At 36.3% G+C, this 21,397-nt stretch overlaps 1 protein-coding gene across 7 annotated transcripts in view; it reads left to right on the plus strand.

Annotated features, from left to right (window-relative positions):
- Positions 1–21,397, plus strand: part of NAV3 (neuron navigator 3) — an 892,841-nt gene that overhangs the window by 497,530 nt on the left and 373,914 nt on the right. For 2 of the 7 annotated variants that reach the window (XM_061415606.1, XM_061415604.1), the window contains exon 1: positions 14,833–15,594. The exons of 1 other annotated variant lie outside the window; for it this stretch is intronic. In XM_061415606.1, coding sequence (XP_061271590.1) covers positions 15,352–15,594 — 243 coding nt within the window. In that variant the 5' untranslated portion in view covers positions 14,833–15,351. Of the gene's footprint in view, positions 1–14,831; positions 15,595–21,397 lie in introns of those variants that run through there. 4 more of the 7 variants (XM_061415599.1, XM_061415603.1, XM_061415600.1 and 1 more) reach the window with 3 other exon arrangements.

Here is a 21,397-nt window from a genome sequence, read left to right on the forward strand (position 1 = left end):
TTTATGGCATGACAGTTACTTATATTGTTTATATTGAAGCAAATGAGGATCAGCCTTGATCCACAGGATACTAGAATAGGCAGGGATGCAATTTAAACTTTAAAAATTCAAGTGGCGAAATTTGAAACATCTAGTTCTGTGAAGATGCTGCTATGTTATTAACCTACTATTTTCTCATTATCAGAATTACAGCATATGTTTTTTCAGAAGCACATAGTAAATGTTGACCTTTCATTTTAAATATTTCAGTAGACTGAGGATATCTCTACTATGAGTAGATAGGTTAAATATAATTCATTTAAAAAATCCTGATACACCCCCTGATGAATGGGTTTTTAAATTATCATGTATATCATCTCCAGTAAGTTGTAGCTTTTAAAATTACACCATAGTCCCATAAAATTATCACTTTATATGAGAACATCTTAGTTCTCATATAAAGTGTGGTCATGGCTTCCTGAGATGTCATAGTTCATCAAATCATTTTCGCCTGCATTTCATCTCCACATCCTTTCTGAACCACACACTGTAATTTTTAGATTGCCAAGAATGAGCTCTCAGAATGAGAACTTGGGTGTGGTACCTAACAGTTTTAGATATTCCAATAAAATAATAATCTGATGTCTAAGAAAACTGGATCATTTTCTATTGATATTTTGTGGTATTTTGAAACTTCTTAATATGTAACCATACACCAGGGAAAGTGGGGAATTGAAATATATTATATTATGTGTCAAGCTAGCCTCATATATTGAATGATTTGAGAGGACAGGGAATGAGAGCAGGGATATTGAGGAAGTGTAAGATAGAATTTCAAAGGCAGGAAGAAGCTTGATGGGACAGTTATTAAGAATTTATTAGTGGAGATGTGTGTATAATCACAAGGTATTTTTGGGAGAAATGAACACAGTATTCATTGGAAAGCGTTAAGAAGGAAGACTTAAGAAATACTAGAAGCAGGAAGTCTGGAAACCGAAGCTATCATTTTATGATGTTTTGAGTGTAATATCCATGAATTGTTTAAAGTATTCATCTATATTTTCAGACTTAGTGAGTACCCTCTAATGTGATTAATATGTAAAGAAATGATTTTAGCTCTGTCAGAAAAGAAGGTGCATTTTTTACTGGAAGACAGAACTTAAGAGACGTCTGAAAGGTCTGGAAAACCACACTGGAAAACCACTAGTTTCACTTTCTGTTTAGAATTGGTACTGGGTCAGTATTTTCAAATTGAGTCTAAGATAATGACATTTGTTTTCCTTTGCTTCCTTTCCTATGAGTTTATCATCCAGGATTACCTCAAAGTTCCTTATCCAATGTTAGCACAAACAACTAGAAGAAATGGGTGAAGCCGCCAGGTAGCATGTGACATGCATTTTTATCTGCCTTCCTCTCAAATGATGCCCGAATGTTGACCCTACACTCCTTGTGCCTGAAAGTAAACGTGAAAGCCACTCAGTCCTGTCTGACTCTTTGTGACCCATGACTATACAGTCCATGGGATTTTCCAGGCCAGAATACTGGAGTGGGTAGCCCTTCCCTTCTCCAGGGGCTCTTCCCAACCCAGGGATCGAATCAAGGTCCCCCACGTTGCAGGTGGATTCTTTACCCGATGAGCCACCAGGGAAGCCCTTGTGCCTAGTTGGCTTTGAATATTACTTATACACACAATATCTTGTTCTAGCTAGCTTTATGTTTATTTCATTACTTGCCACTCCTCACCTCCCTATCCAAAATTGGAGAAAAAATAAATTTTATATCAGTAAGCAAATATTTTAAATGAATAATGTAGATTTAGGGCTTTATGTTTCAGCTCACTTCTAAACATCTTTATGATCTGTAATAACCTATGGAGGGAGTGTTTGGTCTTTTCCAGTGAACATTTAAAGCTAACATTTCAGAGATAATAATAAAGTGCCATCAATTAGTTAACAACTCTATGAATTCTTGCTGATGGACAAACTGAACTTTGTGGCCATGTGTCTGTACAGCTGGCATTTTACATGCTTCTGTCAAACTGCAGTTGCTCCTATTGATTTCAATTTTTTTTTCATTCTCTTTCCCAATTTATTATACTCTTTACATCTTCTGGGTGGCTTTTTATTGACCTTTAATCCCAATTTGGGCCTCCCTGGTGGCTCAGTGGTAGCGAATCCACCTGCCAATGCAGAAAGCATGGGTTCGATCCCTGGAAGATCCCCTGGAGATGAAAATGGCAACCCACTCCACTATTCCTTGCCTGGAAATCCCCTGGACAGAAGAGCCTGCCAGGTTATAGTCCATGGGGTTGCAAAAGAGTCAGACAGGACTCAGGAACTGAACAACAACAATCTCAATTTACTATGTACACACTGGTGATAAGATTTTGGGAGCATGCTTATAGGGCCTCTGATGCTAAGAAAATATACCAATAAGATGTAAACTGGACAGAAAGAAAGTGGATAACCAAACTTTAAAGCTTATCTAAACTGAGCTCACTATTTTGAAATTGTGGGCCTGGAATGGCTGTGCCCACTTTCAGATTTACTAATAATTTTATGTCTTTATTAATTATTCTGTGTAGGGATAATAAGCCCTATTTTTTTTTTTTTTTTTGCCAGAAATGCTTTGCTTAAGTCAGATTCTTTGCAGAAAGACCCAAGAGGAGAAGCTGCTGAGTCTGTTTTTTTACAAACAAAAAGTTTGAATTTTTATTTATTTATTTTTTACTTTAGACTAGTTTCCTTGATGGCAATGCCTGTTGATTAGAAGGCTTTGCAAAGTTCTTCCAGTGATTCTCTTAAGACCACACTGTACTTTTTTTTTTTTTTTTACTGCAGAGACAACTGTAACCTCTCCTGAATATTTTCTCCTTTTCAGCTCTTAGCATTGCCAGATGTGCAATTAAATGGTCACTTCACCTTCAGTATAGTTTTCGTGGCATGTTATTGTCATTATTTTCCTTCTTTATGTACACTATAGCAGTTATGGTCTCCATATGCTTATTTTGTAAAATAGCTTTTAAAACCCAGCTGAGAGATGCAAGCTGGTGGGTAAAAAAAATCACGACTGGTCTCTCATTTTTCTTTTAACCCTCAAAGGTGAATTCAACTGGGTAAATGTGTTTCTAAGCATCTTTCAGCAATAGGGCAATATTTTTGTATGGTTTGTCTCTAGTAAGATGGAAGATGCCTACAACTATGGAACCTGCTCTTATCATTTTATATCTTTGGGATGTTGAGATAACACTTTTTAGATAAGATACAGTAAGCAGATGAATTAGAAGCTGAGGTGTGTGAAATAAATGTATGTAGAAGCAAGGCTTTCTGTGTTTGGGGAAGGGAACATGTAAGGATTTCCTTCTGCTAAAGACAACAAAAAACAGCTTAAAAAACATGAGACTTTAATAATGGAGCTAAGTTGAAGTAAGCCATACAATTGAATGGGACTGATTTATCGTGATGCTTTTCTTAGAGAAATCCCAACTATTTTGTTACATGAGAGTCTGGGATGTGTACAATAGAAAATGCAAATATGCCGATGTTGCTGAAAGAATTACAGAAATAAAAGTTCTAGAATGCATATGCTTTGGGGCATGGATTTTAAAACTATCCTATGAAAATGATCTATTTGTAATGAGTAATTTTAATGTTTCATAAGAAACAAGGAAATTGGCTTTATGGGAGAAATCTCTGTCCCATCCAGTTCGAATTATGAAACTTTCCATTTGTTCAAAGTGTTTGGTCTTGTTTTGTTTGCCTGTTTTTTGTCAGAAAGTGTGGAAAGTTGAAAAGTGTGGAAAGTTGGCAGTGTTGTCCCCAAGACTAAGAGTATGTGAACCCTTTGTTTTCAGTGACCTCGTGTAAAAGTTAACACTTCTGTTAGGAAAGTCTGGAGATAATCAGTACATTGTGAGATTTCAGGTTAGCATCTGATGGTCTCCATCAGATGGGGTTTAGAGGAGATGAGACAACGAATTACCTTTCATCTCTAACATTTCCTCTTTCATCTGCCTGCATCTACGAGAAGAAAGTTTTTGTATTAATTCCAGAAATGTATGTGAGAGATTTTGTTTTGCTTATGATAAAGAATATGAAAATGAGTGCATTTAATATAAGCAGAGTTTAAGTAATGAAAAGTGAGATTGTTTTAAAAGTTAGCAAACTGTTCATATCCCTGGTTCTGTATTCCAAGTTCCCATGTAGGATGTATTGTGCCAATTGTTGATAGATTTCAGCCCATCCCATTTTCAGCAAGTCTAGTGGTACTTAATTCCATTTTATTTTGGCTGTGCAAATTTTCTCTATGTTCTTAAAGTCCATTGAAGACATTTTCACTGACCGCAGCGATATCTGTCAGTGATGGTGGAATTGATTGATTCCAAACCTTCTTCGTACTGTTATAGAACTTGGCCAAGACAAGACTCATGGCAGCAGTAGATGTTTCTGTGAACTTTTTATGAGACTGGTGGGAATCTTATAAATATTTTGGGGGGTTCCCTGTCCCCTCACCCTCTTTTTAATTTTTGTCTGAACTGAATATTAACATAAACATGGTATAAATATGCTACTCATACTGAGTACAAGAGTTGACTAAAATAGGATTTTAAGCTGAGGTTACTAAGAGTCAAACTTGCTCTAAGTAGATGACATTCTACTGTATCACCAGCTACTAAATAGCATGCTATCAGCAAATTTTGAAAATCTCATTTCTTCTAAATTTGTGGATTGTAAATCTTCAAAATATAGCTGTTGAAAAATGAAAAATAGGCTCGTATTTTAGATACCAAACTTAGTTTTCCTTTTTTTTTTTTTTCTTCCATGTTCTCATCCTTGCCGAACACATAAAGCTTATAAGGTTTTTGTGGATGCATTTTAGGGAGGATAATAATAGGTACATGGAATAAAGTGAAGAAAACAAAACATCTCAGCCTTAGCCTAAATTTTCTGCTTTGAGAATTAGATGCTCCTGATATATATCTTACATTGATAATGATAAAGAATTTCCTGTTAAATTAATTGAAATTAATTAAAGTCATCTTTAGAGATCTGTTGCACTTGGTCGACATTATGCTCTTCTATTCAGCCATCTTCAAAGTCCAAGGAATTAAAACAGGAAAGAGGAAGATTTTTCAGGGCAACATATGTGTTGTTCATAAACACAATAACCAAAAATATGTAAGAAAGAGTTAGGCAACAGTTTCTGTTGCTGTCAGAAATCATCTTCCATTTTGAAATTTCAAGAAAGGAATCCTTGAAATGTGGATAATGTGGAAGTGAAGGGGATATATATTTGGATATCATATGTTGGTAAGAAAACTGATTGGCAAAGGAAACAGATGTCAAGATCAGGAGAATATTATGTCAGTAAAAGGCTATACATAAAGAAAACCATTTTGGTGAAAAGTAGATAAAAAAAGAAAAAGAAAACTTTAAAGTGCTCCCTCAGACTTGTTGATAAAGAATATATTGAAGCTTGCATCTTTTATGGTATATTTTCTATGTATTTTTGAATCCAGTGGGTTAGATATCCCTGATACAAAACCCGTGGTTTTCCACTTATTAGTCTGACTTTATCCCTGGGCTGTTGTGAATGGGGCCGTTGCGTACAGCTGAGAAGATTGTGCACTGCACCAACCCAGGTGTGAAAGGCACTACAGTTACAGGTGGTAGCCCTGGATTGTCGCTTGTGTTCAGTGGGATAAACAGATGCCCCTAATGTACATGGAATTTTATGTTGCTGTTCAAGCACCTGAATAAAATACTTGGGATAGTAGGAGAGTAATCCTTAGACCACGTGTTTTCATCCTCACTCTTCCTAGTTGCTCATTTCCTATTTTCATGTCTTCAAGCAGGATGAATAATATGTGATCTTGCTAAATCTCTCAGTATTTCTCCTCTCCTCCCCCAACCCCCCAACAGCTGTTTTGAAATATCCCCAGGGTTCCTAGTACAATGTTACATGATCTGATAAAGACCACCTTTGCGAAGCTATGGATTTGGGTGGGTTTTCTGGGTGGTCTCCTATAATGGAGATGAAAGTTGGTTATGTCTGAAATCCCTTTGCTAAAACTGAGGGACATATCTCCTCCTGATCACAGGCAACAATTTAACTCACTTTTGGGGTTAAAAGATAAAAATAAAGTTAGGAAGACAACTTTAGAAAATATTTTTCTGAAATGAAAGTAATTCTTCTGAATTACTCAAAGAATTCTGATGGACCCTCAATGTATCTGAAACCAAGCAGGGGATAGTTAACAATATTCTGAAAGATATAAGAACAGTGGTTAAATATAATGCCATTGGGTACTCAGTATGTGAGAATGTGTAATATTTCAAGTGATATTCCTACAAATTCTTCATGAGAAGTGAGTACAACCTTTGCAAACAACAATTTTATTGATACGTTTTAAACAGTTATGCTTTATTGCTTTATCTCTTATTTGAAACAACTCCTATTTATGTCATATAGTTGAAAATAATGAAAAGTGGCGACAGTACTAAAAAAAAGGTTATGTGAAAGAAGTGTGTTAGGCACTCAGTCATGTCTGACCCTTTGTTACACCATGGACTGTAGCCTGCCAGGCTCCTCTATCCATGAAATTCTCTATTAGCTATTCCCTTCTCTGGGGGTCTTCCTGACTTAGGGATCGAACCCAGGTCTCCCACATTGTGGGCAGATTCTTTTCTGTCTGAGCCACTGTATGCTGTAAGTCACTTCAGTTGTGTCTGACTCTGTGTGACCCCATAGATGGCAGCCCACCAGGCTCTGCTGTCCCTGGGATTCTCCAGGCAAGAACAGTGGAGTGGGGTGCCATTTCTTTCTCCAAGCCACTGTATACTTTTATAAAAATAGACTTTATATATTGTCATGTCTAAAATTGGGCTTCCCAGGTGGCTTTAGTGGTAAAGAACCCACCTGCCAGTACAGGAGACGTAATAGACGTGGGTTCAGTCTCTGGGTCAGAAAGATGCCCTGGAAGAGGGCATAGCAACTCACTCCAGTATTCTTGCCTGGAGAATCCTACGATCAGAGGAGTCTGATGTGTTGGAGTCCATAGGATCGCAGAGACGAACATGACTGAAGCAACTTAGTACTCATGCATGCCTAAAATTATTTGGCTGCATTTTCCAGGACCAAACTGTTAGGACTGGGTTTTAGTTCCCTTTCTTTACCTTCATAACACAGCGTGTTTATGTACTTATATGTCAATAGAAATAGTCTTTTAAAGTGTATTATTGAAGTTACTAATGTCCTTTGTGAATAAGATCTGCTGTCTTATTGGAGCACTGAAATTTATCTGGCAAAGCTGTTAAAGAGACTTTTGTCTTAATAAAATAACTGTCCTTTCTCCGGATGTGTATGTCTTTTAGTCTGGAAGATGATATTCTGAAAGGGAGAGTATCAACATGCAGTGCCATTTCAGAGCTTACTACATTTGCTTTTCATTATACCTTGTGGTTAAGAGGCTTCTGAATTTGGTGAATTTTATTTGCTCAATTGACTATATCAGTAGTATATTGTAAGGAAGCCTGTAAGATGCTAAATATATGCCATAGAGCAAATATAATTAGTTTCAACTCTCCTGACTTATTCCTCATTTTACTGGGTATCATGTGCATTTCCCAATGTTCATTAAGTTTTATTATTGGCTCCTTTGTACTCATCACCTGCCTTTATATTTGAGCCAGCTGGTATACCTTCTTTTTCCCTGTCTAATGCCACAATAAAGGCATATTTTGGCTTTCTGCCCCTTCAGATATACTATATGGCTAATACGTCCTTCTACATCAGATATTTCCCAGATATCAGTAGAACAAAAAAAAATGGTGCCAACAGGGATTTGGAAAGAGACATTCTAAAACAGATCTCAGTGTTTTAAGTGTTTCAAGCCAAGTTTGGAGACTAGTTGTAACCTCATGCTCATTGTATCTTATGTTAGTTTTATTATTTAAATGTTCTCATTAGATCTGGCAGACAGTCTAACGCAATCAGTCAAACAGTTTGCAAGTTGTCAGTACAAATTATTTCTTCTCTGTGCTTTAAGGGAAGTACTCAGCTAAATGAAAGAGGCTTACAAACCAAAAAAGGTTTTGAGGTGTATTGTGAAAAACTAGTAACAGTCAGTGGTTTTTAGGGTGGATTGGAGGAAAAAAAAAATTAAGATCTGACTCTATTTCTACTTCTTACCATTACAGATTAATAGGGATCTGACTTAACCTTCTGTCTTAAACAACTAGAAATGGGACAGTTATAAAAAATGACATTATTCAGTCTTTGGACAAAAGGCAGCATAAATCTGTGATACCCAGGAGAAGGGTAGTTAAAAACTGGTTCTATTATTGTGCCACCTTACTTCCTGGAGGCAATGTCCAAATTCCAGAGAGAGTCTGTAGAACCCAAGTAGAGTCCAGCAGTTGTGCTGAGTTGTAGAGACTGAAATCAAAGTTTAGACAACCTAGAGGTCTAAATTTTTTAAGAATACCAGAAAGGAAGGGGAAAATGAATGAGAGAGAAAATGAGAATGAACACTGGAAATGTACAGAGGTGTTTTCTCCAGTGTTTGGCAGAGGACTGCACTGTACTCGTACGAGAAGGAGAAAAGCAAAGGTCCAGAAACATAGTTCGATAAACAGTCCGCAGAACTCATGTAAGTCTAGGGACTCTTGGTATCTCCCCAGCTAGAGTGGAGAGGCCACTTAATAGATGAGGTATCTGTATTTCTTTAGAAGTGGTGTTAAATTGGCTCTAGACAACAAGCTGCTCTGTACCTTTTTTAAAATAACTTGTGATAAGTTCTCAAAAGTAACTTAATTGTGCCATTACAAACTCATACATGACATGAAATCCAGCAGACAATAATGTATAATTCAAAACATCTCCCATCCAGGAAAAAATTATCAGACATGTAAAAAGCAGTATAAGTGAGTCATACCCAGGAAGGGAAAAAAAAAAAAATTGTAAGAAGGACATAATCCAAAATGACAGAAAGGATGAAATTCATGTGTAAGAATATTAAACAGCTATTATAAATATTCCTCATAAACACAGAAGGTAGAAGAGAACATCAATATGGTGAGAAAAGAAATGTTAGGTGCAAAATATTTAAATATTATAGAAGTAAGGGTTGGTGAACTTGACAATGTAGCAATAGAGGTTTACTGATTGTAAAAAAAAAAAAAAACAAAACACAGTTAAAAGACCTTATGGCAGAAAGTGAAGAGGAGCTAAAGACCATCTTGATTAAGGTAAAAGAGGAGAGTGTAAAAGCTGGCTTAAAACTCAACATTCAGAAAACTAAGATCATGGCATACAGTCCCATCACTTCATGGCAAATAGATGGGGAAACAATGAAAATAGTGAGAAACTTTATTTTATTGGGCTCCAAAATCACTGCAGATGGTGACTGTAGCCAAGAAATTAAAAAATATTTGCTCCTTGGAAGAAAAGCTATGGCCAACCTAGACAGCGTATTAAAAAGCAGAAATATTACTTTGCCTAAAAAAGTTCGTCTAGTCAAGTCTATGGTTTTTCCAGTGGTCATGTATGGATGTGAAAGCTGGATATAAAAGGATGAGCACAGAAGCACTAATGCCTTTGAACTATGGTGTTGGAGAAGACGCTTGAGAGTCCCTTGGACTGTAAGGAGATCAAACCAGTCCATCCTAAAGGAAATCAACCCTGAATATTCACTGGAAGAACTGATGCTGAAGCTGAAGCTCCAGTACTTTGGCCATCCGATGCAGAGATGACTCATTGGATAAGACCCTGATGCTGGGAAGGATCGAAGGCAGGAGAAGGGGGTGACAGAGGATGAGATGGTTGGATGGAATCACCGACTCAATGGACATGAGTGAGCAAGCTCCAGGAGTTGGTGAAGGACAGGGAGGCCTGGTATGCTGCAGTCCATAGAGTTGCAAAGAGTTGGGCATGACTGAGTGACTGAACAACAAAAAGACCTGAAGAATAATGAGAGCATTTGTAATCTGTGGTACAAAAGCCAATGGTCCAACATGTGTGTACCTGGAGCCCCAGCAGGAAAGAGGGAGGCAACAAATATTTTTAGAGGGAGAGGGTGGGAAGATTTGGGAGAATGGCATTGAAACATGTGAAATGTCATGTATAAAACGAGATGCCAGTCCGGGTTCAATGCACGATGCTGGATGCTTGGGGCTGGTGCACTGGGACGACCCAGAGGGATGGTATGGGGAGGGAGAAGGGAGGAGGGTTCAGGATGGGGAACACATGAGAAATAAAGGAATAAAAAATTTAAAAAAAAAGAAACTAGCAAATACAAAATGACATTTACATTGTGTTGAACAATGAAAATATGTGCACTCAGGAAAGAACAGGCTAAAAAAAAGTTCTATTTGAATAGTTGAAAAATGAATGTATCAATACTTAGATTTTTTTCTTCAATGTTCTTGTATTTTCCAAATGATTTGTAAGATATGGGCATACTAACAGGATAAGTAATAGTAGAAGCAAAAAAAAAAAAAAAAAGAAAGAAATAACTATTCTAAACTTTCCAGCTTTGGAAGAACTCTAAATACTAAAGAACACAGAAGAAACATAACACAATCACATTGTTAAAAATGAGTAAAATGAGCAAATCATAACAAAAGCTGGATAAGGGAGGAACAAAGATCAGAATTACAACAGACTTCTCCTTAGGAACTATGCAAATGAAGAACTATAGAGTGGCATCTTTAAAGTATCAAAGAAGGAAAATAATTAACTCAGAATTCTGTACTCAGAAAAAAATGTCTTTTAAAAATGGATGTGAAGTAAATCCTTTTACAGACAAACAAGCTGAGACAGTTAATCACCAGCAAACCTGTAGTAAAATCAGTGTTATTGAGGTTGTTCAGGGAGAAGGAAAATGATACCAGATGGAAATTTGCATCTACACAAAGGAATACATACCACAGGAAATAAAATTATGTGGATAAACATAAAATGCATTTTTATTCATTTTTGTTTTTCTTTAAAAGGAATTGACGTCTTAGAATAATGTAATAATGTGCTATTTTAATGTATGCTGCTTTCCCTCAGATTTATAAGAAAAATGACTTAGTTTATCTCATTTTTTAAATTCTCACAAGTAACTTGTAGAAGAACTACAGATTTTTCCCCCATTTTATAGAAGATGAAACTGAGTCATAGCAACTGCCAGATTCGTACAGCTAGTAAGTGAAGAAGCAAAATTTGACTACAGGCAATCAAGCCTTTTAAAACTAATACAATTATGTAAAGTTTAAAAATAAAAGTAAAAAAAAAAAAAATAAAAAAAAAAAAAAAAGTCCATCCCTGAACTGTCAAGCTACAAATCAAATAAAATGGTGGGAATGCAAACTAGTGCAGCCTCTATGGAGAACAGTGTGGAGATTCCTTAAAAAACTGGAAATAGAACTGCCTTATGATCCAGCAATCCCACTGCTGGGCATACACACTGAGGAAACCAGAATTGAAAGAGACACGTGTACCCCAATGTTCATCACAGCACTGTTTATAATAGCCAGGACATGGAAGCAACCTAGATGTCCATCAACAGATGAATGGATAAGAAAGCTATGGTACATATACACAATGGAGTATTACTCAGCCATTAAAAAGAATACATTTGAACCAGTTCTAATGAGGTGGATGAAATTGGAGCCTATTATACAGAGTGAAGTAAGCCAGAAAGAAAAACACCAATACAGTATACTAACGCATATATATGGAATTTAGAGAGATGGTAACAATAACCCTGTATATGAGACAGCAAAAGAGACACTGATATATAGAACAGTCTTTTGGACTCTGTTGGAGAGGGAGAGGGTGGGATGATTTGGGAGAATGGCATTGAAACATGTAAAATATCATGTAAGAAACGAGTTGCCAGTCCAGGTTTGATGCACGATACTGGATGCTTGGGGCTGGTGCACTGGGACGACTCAGAGGGATGGTATGGGGAGGGAGGAGGGAGGAGGGTTCAGGATGGGGAACACATGTATACCTGTGGCGGATTCATTTTGATATATGGCAAAACCAATACAATATTCTAAAGTTAAATAAGATTTAAAAAAATAAAAAATAAATAAAATGTAAGATAAGAGAATCAATTTATTAAATTCAATTCATGAACTTCTCCCTCATGATTCTTATTTAGTAGATTTGGGATGAATTTGAGAATCTGTATTTTTAGCGAGCACTCCTGGTGGTAGTTTGTCGAATCCAGTTTGAGAAACCCCATTTTCTCTGACTTTAAGTTCATTACTTCTCAGCACCTTTGTCTCCTATTCAAAGGTAATGTTCTTTTTAGGATGAAATGGATGACGGTACCTGGGACACAGTAAATTCTCTATAATAAGTTAGCTTGTTTTTATTGTACTTAGTGGTTGATGTAATTTCCTAGGCTATCAGCAGTGACTATCGTCAATTCTATATTTCTGTCCTAGTGAAATGATACTGTGTAATAAGCAAAAGATACTTCAAAATGAAAGATAACCTTTTGCATGTGAACATTGGTTTTCAATTTGCTTATATCAGGAAATAGAGTGTGTTCTCCTCCAGCACATTTCTGAAATACCAATTAGCTTACTTACAGTTGGTAAACAGAATTATGTTGATATAATGTAGCTTTATATGTCATACATTCTAGATCGAGGGATAAGACAAGCTAGAATTATAGTCTTGGGTAGGAAAAGATGTCCTCAGCTTTAATACTGTCCACTCAACAGGTGCCCTTTTGGCTCAATTTTAAGACAGTTTAAAGAGTAAGTCCCTTATTCAGGGCCTCCTGTCTTGTGTGACTTTTAAATATTTGCCAATTGTACTGCCCCATATGCCCATTTCAGTGGCAAACCTTTGACTCAAAAGTTTGCCTTTCAACTAGATTTTTTTCCTACCAATTCTAATTAAAATGTCTCCAGTGCTTCTGTTCAATATGTTATTTGTTTGTTTTGTTTTTAACTCTGAGCTTGACTGCTTGCCTGGGTGGTCCTAATTATCTTCCGGAGGAGTACTGGTATTATTTTTTATTAGTGATCCGCTCTCAAAGTCGCTTATGTTTTGAATGGCCTTCCCAGAACCTGATTCCCCCTCCCAGTACTATTATTTTAGGTATGCCGTTTTGTCTGCAATGCGAGGATTGCAGGGTGCATGTATCTTCTCACAGAATTTAAAACCTGATTTAGGAACTTGAACATCTCCTGGTTTGCAGTATCTTCTCATAGTCTCTGGAAGAGACAGTGTGTTCAATGGTCTATAAATGTACAGTAATGGACTTGCACTAGAAATGTAGAGTAAAGTAACTATTTCTTTATGACTACTAGTGTTATCTTTGTTTCTTATTATCCCATTGTGTAAAGCCCACTTGGGATGCTTTTTAAGTTTGCAAGGTTTCTAACTTGTATGTGAATTTCTTCTATGCTTATATCAAAAGAACAACAAAAAAAGAGTACTTTAGTTCTTGGATTAAATTCAAGTTTAAATTGGATTAAAAGTACATAATAATTTTAGACTTGGAAACAGGAGACAAATAAAATCATTCCTTCACTATAGAGAGATGTTTTCTACAATACTGATTATGATTCTCATATTTGCCACCAGTTCTTGAAAGAATACTAAATGTTCATTCATTTTTCTATGGACCTTTACTTAGAATATTACTAAATCTTAATATAGTTGATAATTATAACATAAATAAATTTTTAAAACAAAATCTGTGAATGTCTTACAGAATTCTTCAACGTAAGGGATATACAATCAAATAAATTCCTGTTATTAGGTATACATTTTCTATTGAAGTCTCAAGACCATCATATAAGTATGGATTTGCTAAATAGTGGGGGAATTTCTCTGGGGACCCATTATCTAAATCTTGAAAATGTTCTAAAATCGATTGTGGTAATAGTTTCATACCTCTATGAACAGACTAAAAGTTATTGAATTTACATTTTAAATGAATTAATTGTATAACATGTGAATTATATATCAATAAAGGTATTATACAAATAAAAAAAATAAATCCAACTACTTTAAAGACAGTATGCTACATCAGATGCTTTCTTAAAAACATACCCCTTGCTTTTATTACAGATCCTGGTCTGCTTATACCAGAAATGAAACTTGATCTGATAATTAAAGTCATTTTATGGATAGAAGCATTATTTTTCATAGCCATTTAAAACATCAGTGGACACTTTTTAGAAGTTTAGAATTTTAAGTTAGATTTAATGAGCTTGAATAATAGTTTTATTTTAAATTGTTTCTCAGTTTTTAAAGTTACTCTTTAAATAGTATAGGCTCTTTCACTTTTTAACTGCATGGTTTTCATCAAATTACTTAAATGAATCTGAGTTAGCCTTTCTCGGAAGTGGAGAAAATACACGCGCCTATTCTTGAGTTATCCCATTGGTTAAGTGTGATAATGTGTGAAGTGCTTGCCTAGTAAGCACTATGTAGTATATTTCCCATATGTATTAGCTCTAAATATTATTAGTATCACCATTATTAAATTTTAAAATGATTACTGTATATCTGGTGTCTTGCTCTTTGTATTTACTATGTTTTCATAACCTAGGCAGTCATGATCTGCTGAGTGATCTAGCAGTTTTTGCTGCAATTGCATGAATTTAACCTGATTTCATGGGATGAAACAGAATGAACACCATGGTTCATGGCTGTCAGTAGTGAAAAATAGCTGGAAATCAGACAAACAGCTTCATTGCTGAGATTGTTTCCGGGCTAAAAGTTCTTCCAACAGCTGTTTGTTTTGGCCATTAATCGGGTCCATTCTTTTTTTCTTTTCTTTTTTTTTTTTTAAAGCTGGGGGAAATACAATTTTCTTTAAAAAGAGAATATAGGCTGATTATTTCTGAAGTCAGGAAAAATGCCTGTCCTTCTACTATTGTGATCTCTTGGCTGCTTTGACAGTTGGACTGAAGGGTTTTCCTTTTGTTCTTTTTCACTCGCAATGCTCAGACTCAGACTGCTCTAGTGAGAAGAAAGAGTAAATCTAGGAGCTCTTTAATCCTAGAGAAAGAGCTCTGTAGCAGTTACCTTCAAGAAAAGTTTCCTCCCCAAAGGAGTATTTAATATTACATGGGCAGTGACGCACTGAACAGAGGAGAGAGAATGAATATATGAGAGAATGAAAACATGAGAATTCAAGCCAGCAAGAAAGAAACTTAACTGAAGATGAAGGGGAGTTTTGCCTCTTCCTGCAAGTTATATTATTAGTTTTTGTTTTGTTTTGTTTTTTTAAATCACGATGACTGCTAGTTTTGTTTAAAGTATTTGTTCTGGAAATACTAAAGTTGGAGTCTACCAGACTGAGGTTAGAAGCATTTTCTTTGGCAGCAAGAAGATACTTTTATAGAAGCCATGCCTGTACTTGGGGTTGCCTCAAAACTAAGGCAGCCAGCTGTTGGGTCAAAGCCTGTTCACACTGCTCTTCTGATACCAAGTCTTGGCACCACGGGGCCACAACGCTCTTCTTCGAGACCTCTGGAACTAACTGAATTAGAGAGCTCAATGCTTTCTTGTCAGCTCACCTTCAAATCAAACTGTGAATCTGAAGAGAAGAAACCCCTCCAAGGAAAAGCTAAGGAGACAGAAGACAGCAAGGTTAGTGACTAAAGGTTACCTGCAGACTTTAAAGCTGAAATGCAAATTTCCTGTTAGGTAGAATATAAAGCATGTTGTGAATTGGGGAGCAGCAGAGGAATATGGGTGTAAAAGAGTTAAACAGTTTGTATAGTCAAAAGGCCTATGTACAGTTGTTGTAAAAGTGATGAACAGACTTCTCTGAATATGCCTGTGTTATCAGAACTACTTATTGATGAAGTGCCTTGTGAAATCCTAGATATCTCTCTTACTGAAAATCATAATTGATCACAAGTATGAGGTAAAGGGAAGCTATTTTTCATATACATTATGAAGTAAAAATAAGATTTATTTGTGAAAAGTCATACAGACACCATCACTTTTCTCTAAATCATTTGCATTTTATACACTTTCTAACTGGATATGTGAATCCTAGCCTGCTTAATTCATTACAATATAGAAGAAAAGGAAATATGATTTTCCTTGATACTGCACATTTGTCTGGGTTTTCACTTGTAAATTGAAACCCTGGTTTTACTTATTACTGACATCTTTTTCAGTCATTTAATTTATGACATTTGTGAACAGTAGCTCTTGGGTTTTAAACCATACTACACTCGTTTTCTCCAGATGCTGAAGGGTAACAGGACCCTTTAGTTGGTGAACTTCGCAGGAATTCCTTTATACCTTGCATCACTTTTTAATGCAGCATTAACTTAGGATGTCCAGCTTTACAAAGTTACCTCTCTCATCTCTGACTCCTTTGGGATGAGTTGATTTTACTCTCCCACCCAAATGTATGTTAAAAATAATTTAAGAAAAAGTCTTTGTACAGAAATCAGCTGTACAAGTTAAAAAGAAAGTCACCCTTTTGTCTGAAATGTCCATTCTATCCTCACTTGTTCATATCTTCTCAGGAACAGCAAAGCGCGACTTTCCTCATAAAGTCTCTGCTAATTACCTTTCCTGTCCCTCCGTCTCCTGTTGTTCTTTATCTGTAGCAATGATTGCAACATCTTGATCTATATTGAGTTTTAATTATCTGGATAATTTATTTCTATCCCCACTAAACTGAAAATATATACAGCCCAGGACCGTATTCTCTGTTACAGTTTCCTCTCCTCAGTCCCTTTATGCCTAACAATTAAATAGTCATTGAATGGATTAACACATGAATGAATGAATCACTGAATGAAAAGACAGTTACGCTGAGAAAGATTTAGTTATGTTCATGAGTCTCTTTGGATCATCCGCCTGTAAAACATATGGCTTAGAATGAATGATTTTTAAAGTACTTCTAGTTCTACAATTATTCCTTTTATGTTTTAGGACAACATCTTCTACCCAACAAAAATCAGTTAAAAGAAAGTAATTAATTTCAGGCTTAGTGTTCTCAGCCCAAAATAAGCATTTCAAGGTGAAAGTAGGGAAGTGTAAACTACCAAAAAAGACTAAAAAAATATTTAACTTTATGAAAATAATTAAAAGCAAATGGATGTCATTCTCTTCTAAAATTCCGTGTGCCCACAATGGCTTGTCTGATCTAGATGGAAGAGAAACCACTTTTCTCCCCTGACCGTGGCTATAATCTCTGCAGGTTTAGTCCAACTTGTACTTTGATAAATGATCTTGGCCTAAGACTCGACCACTGTAAGTACTGTTCACAAGAGAATTTTGGTTGGTCTCTTTGGTTAGTGAACATATCAGTCATACATCTGATATTCCAATAAGACTCTGTGGTAAGTAATGTTGTATTTATAAGGATGTTTTTACCATGTCACTTATCAGATTAAAAAATTTTCAATCAAATGTAAAGAATGCCTGGTCAGCATTCCAGAATATTTCTAAATGTTAGGAAAGAATAAAGACTTACATAAACCTTTGAAAAAATTGAACTGAAGAAAACAGCAAACATGATCAAGGTAGCTGTATTAGAGAAAATTAGATGTGGCTACAAATTGTTTTAAAAAAAACTCAACAATAGCAGAATTCAAATAGGGGTTTCTTTCTCTTTCATTTAAAGGCTATCTGGAAGTAAGTACTCCATGACTGGCAGGGGGACTTCACCAAATTGTCAGGGATCCAAGCTGTCTCTTTTTTGTTCATCACCATTTTGGCATCCATGTCTCAGTCTTGAGTGGATAACTGACTTTCACTCAATTAAAAATACATGTCCTATTTCATTAAGGATTCTTCCACATCCATTTGGCCTATTTTGTAGTTCCAAGGCCTTATCTAGTTGTAGTAGAGACTGGAAAATGTAAAGTTTATTCTAAGCAACCGTGTGCCCAACTAAAAATTATGGGTTCTATTTCTAAGGAAAAGAGACCATGGATAGTACCCACAATAGATGACTATCATTAAGAAACATTTATGTGGAGTATTTGGCCAGTCCTTGTACTGAACAGCCTCACAGTTTGGTGAGAGAAAACAAATCTGGATATGACAGTGTCAGAAACGGATCTTCAATCCAGTACTCCCTTCTCCTATTCTTGTTTTTTATTAGTGTACATGCCAACATTCCAGGCATCTAATCTTGATTTCCTAGTCTAACTTCTGATAATAAACATTGCTATTCCATGTTCCATAATTTGCTAGAAATTGGAAATTTTGCTTCTGTACTGCAGCTTGTATTTATCCCCTGACACACATCTTCATTGATCCCTTTATGCACAAGCTTGACCTTTGTTAAGTTTTCTGTCAGTTATTGTAATAATTCCAAATTGGTCCCTTCCCCAGGGATTCTCTATCACATCTATTCAAAACATTTACCATTCTGATTAAAAAAAAAAAAAAGACTTTAGTTACTTCTCCTGTCTTATATTTCAGTCCTCCGATTGGTGTCACTTCTATCTTAGCTCCATCTGGCTACTCTTTTTCTCATGCTTGCTTGTCCCAACCTTTTTCAGTCAAATTAGACTCCCTGTCCTTTTTTTTCCTTTTTTTTTAATTGAAGTATAGTTTCTATACAATACTATATGTTACAGGTGTACAATATAGTGATTTACAACTTTTAAAGATTATACTCCATTTACAATTATTATAAAATATTGACTATTTTTCTCATGTTGTGCAATATATCCTTATAGCTTATCTTATACCTAATAGTTTGTATTTCTTACTGTATTATACCTGTGCTAAGTGTACTAAAGTACCAAGTCACTTTCAGTCATGTCCAACTCTTTGCAACCCCATGGACTGTAGCCCACTGGGCTCCTAGGTCCATGGGGTTCTCCAGGCAAGAATACTGGAGTGGGTTGCCATTTCCTTCTCCAGGGGATCTTCCCCACCCAGGGATGCAACCTGCATCTCTTATGTCTCCTGCGTTGACAGGTGGGTTCTTCCTAGCAACACTGGGAAGCCCATACCTATACCATACCTACTGATACTCTCTACCTTCCCGGGCCCACTGGTAATCGCGAGTTTATTCTCTATGTCTGTGTCTGCTTCTTTTTTGTTTTATTCACTGGCTCAGTGTGCTTTTTAGATTCTACATACAAGTCATACCATAGGATATTTGTCTTTGTCTGACTTATTTCCTTAGCATAATGACCTCCAAGTACATCCATGTTGCTGCAGATGGCAAAATTCTACTCTTTTTATGGCGGAGTAGTGTGTGTGTGTGTGTGTGTGTGTGTGTGTGTGTGTGTACACTGCATTTTCATTGTCCACTCATCTATTGATGGACCCTCAGGTTGCTTCCATATCTTGGCTATTGTAAACAATGCTTTATGAACATCGGTGTGCATGTGTCTTTATAAATGTGGGTTTGGGAGATTTTCCAAGAGTGGAATTGCTGGAACATACGGTAATTTTGTTTTTAGTTTTTTGAGAAACCTCAATACAGATTTCCACAATTTACATTCCTACCAACAGAGTAAAAGGGTTCCCTTTTCTTCATATCCTTGCCAGCATTTGTTATTTGTGTTCATTTTGATGATTGTCATTCTGACAGGTGTGAGGTGATAGCTCATTGTGGTCTTACAAAATAAATAGCTTTAATTACAGATTTCATGTCCCAATTTCATATTCCACCATGATATTTCAAGGATTTATACTTTTTTTCTGTCTACCTTTTGTTCTGATTTTCAACTTTTCTTGAACTTTCTAGTGTCTTTTCTCATATGGATTTGCTTTCCTTTTCTTTTCTTCCTAGGTGTTCACCCAAATGAGAAAGAGAGTCACTTTGGTTAGGAGATCATACTTAAGAATCTGGAGATTAAGGTTAAGGAAGAGTATTATACATTGTCATGCTTCAGCAAATAGCGTGTGATTAAGTATTAGACATCCCTGTTCGTGAAAGTTCCTTAGACAATCTACCACTGTAAACTGGCCTTCACTTTTAAATGCCCAGCCTCCTTTCCACTTGATCTGTCACCTACATATTACTTCTATTCTCATTTTTAATTTCTTTCACACATGGCTTGTTGACCCCTTCTTTCTTAGATTACATATGCAAACTAAAGTTTTTTTAAATATTATTATAGAAAATAATTTTTTGAGCATCTACCTTGTACTTTGTAATCACAATGGTGTGATCACTCAGCTAGAGCCACACATCCCGGAATGAGAAGTCAGTGGGCCTTTGGAAGTATCACTGAATAAAGCTAGTGGAGGTGATGGAATTCCAGTTGAGCTATTTCAAATCCTAAAAGATGATGCTGTGAAAGTGCTGCACTCAATATGCCAGCAAATTTGGAAAACTCAGCAGTGGCCACAAGAGTGGAAAAGGCCAGTTTTTCATTCCAATTCCAAAGAAAGGCGATGCCAAAGAATGCTCAAACTACCGCACAATTGCACTCATCTCACATGCTAGTAAAGTAATGCTCAAAATTCTCCAAGCCAGGCTTCAACAGTATGTGAACTGTGAACTTCCTGATGTTCAAGGTGGATTTCAAAAAGGCAGAGGAACCAGAGATCAAATTGCCAACATTCACTGGATCATCAAAAAAGCAAGAGAGTTCCAGAAAAACATCTATTTCTGCTTTATTGACTATGCCAAAGCCTTTGACTGTGTGGATCACAACAAACTGTGGAAAATTCTGAAAGAGATGGGAATACCCGACCATCTGACCTGCCTCTTGAGAAATCTGTATGCAGGTCAGGAAGCAACAGTTGGAAATGGACATGGAACAACAGACTGGTTCCAATTAGGAAAAGGAGTACGTCAAGGCTGTATATTGTCACCCTGCTTTTTTAGCTTATATGCAGAGTACATCATGAGAAACGCTGGGCTGGAAGAAGCACAAACTGGAATCAAGATTGCCGGGAGAAATATCAATAACCTCAGATATGCAGATGACACCACCCTTATGGCAGAAAGTGAAGAAGAACTAAAAAGCCTCTTGATGAACGTGAAAGAGGAGAGGGAAAAAATTGGCTTAAAACTCAACATTCAGAAAAATAAGATCATGGCATCTGGTCCCAACACTTCATGGGAAATAGATGGGGAAACAGTGTAAACACTGACAGACTTTATTTTGTGGGGCTCCAAAAACACTGCATATGTGACTGTAGCCATGAAATTAAAAGACAGTTGCTCCTTGGAAGAAAAAGTTATGACCAACCTAGACAGCATATTAAAACGCAGAGTCATTGCTTTCCCAACAAAGGTCCATATATTCAAAGCTATCGTTTTTCCAGTAGTCATACATGGATTTGAGAGTTGGACTATAAAGAAAGCTGAGCACCGAAGAATTGATGCTTTTGAACTGTGGTGTTGGAAAAGACTCTTGAGAGTCCCCTGGACAGCAAGGAGATCCAACCAGTCCATACTAGAGGAAATCAGTCCTGAATATTCATTGGAAGGACTGATGCTAAAGCT

The sequence above is a fragment of the Bos javanicus genome, chromosome 5 (genome assembly GCF_032452875.1).
Source record: "Bos javanicus breed banteng chromosome 5, ARS-OSU_banteng_1.0, whole genome shotgun sequence".
NCBI classification, from domain to species: Eukaryota; Metazoa; Chordata; class Mammalia; order Artiodactyla; family Bovidae; genus Bos; species Bos javanicus.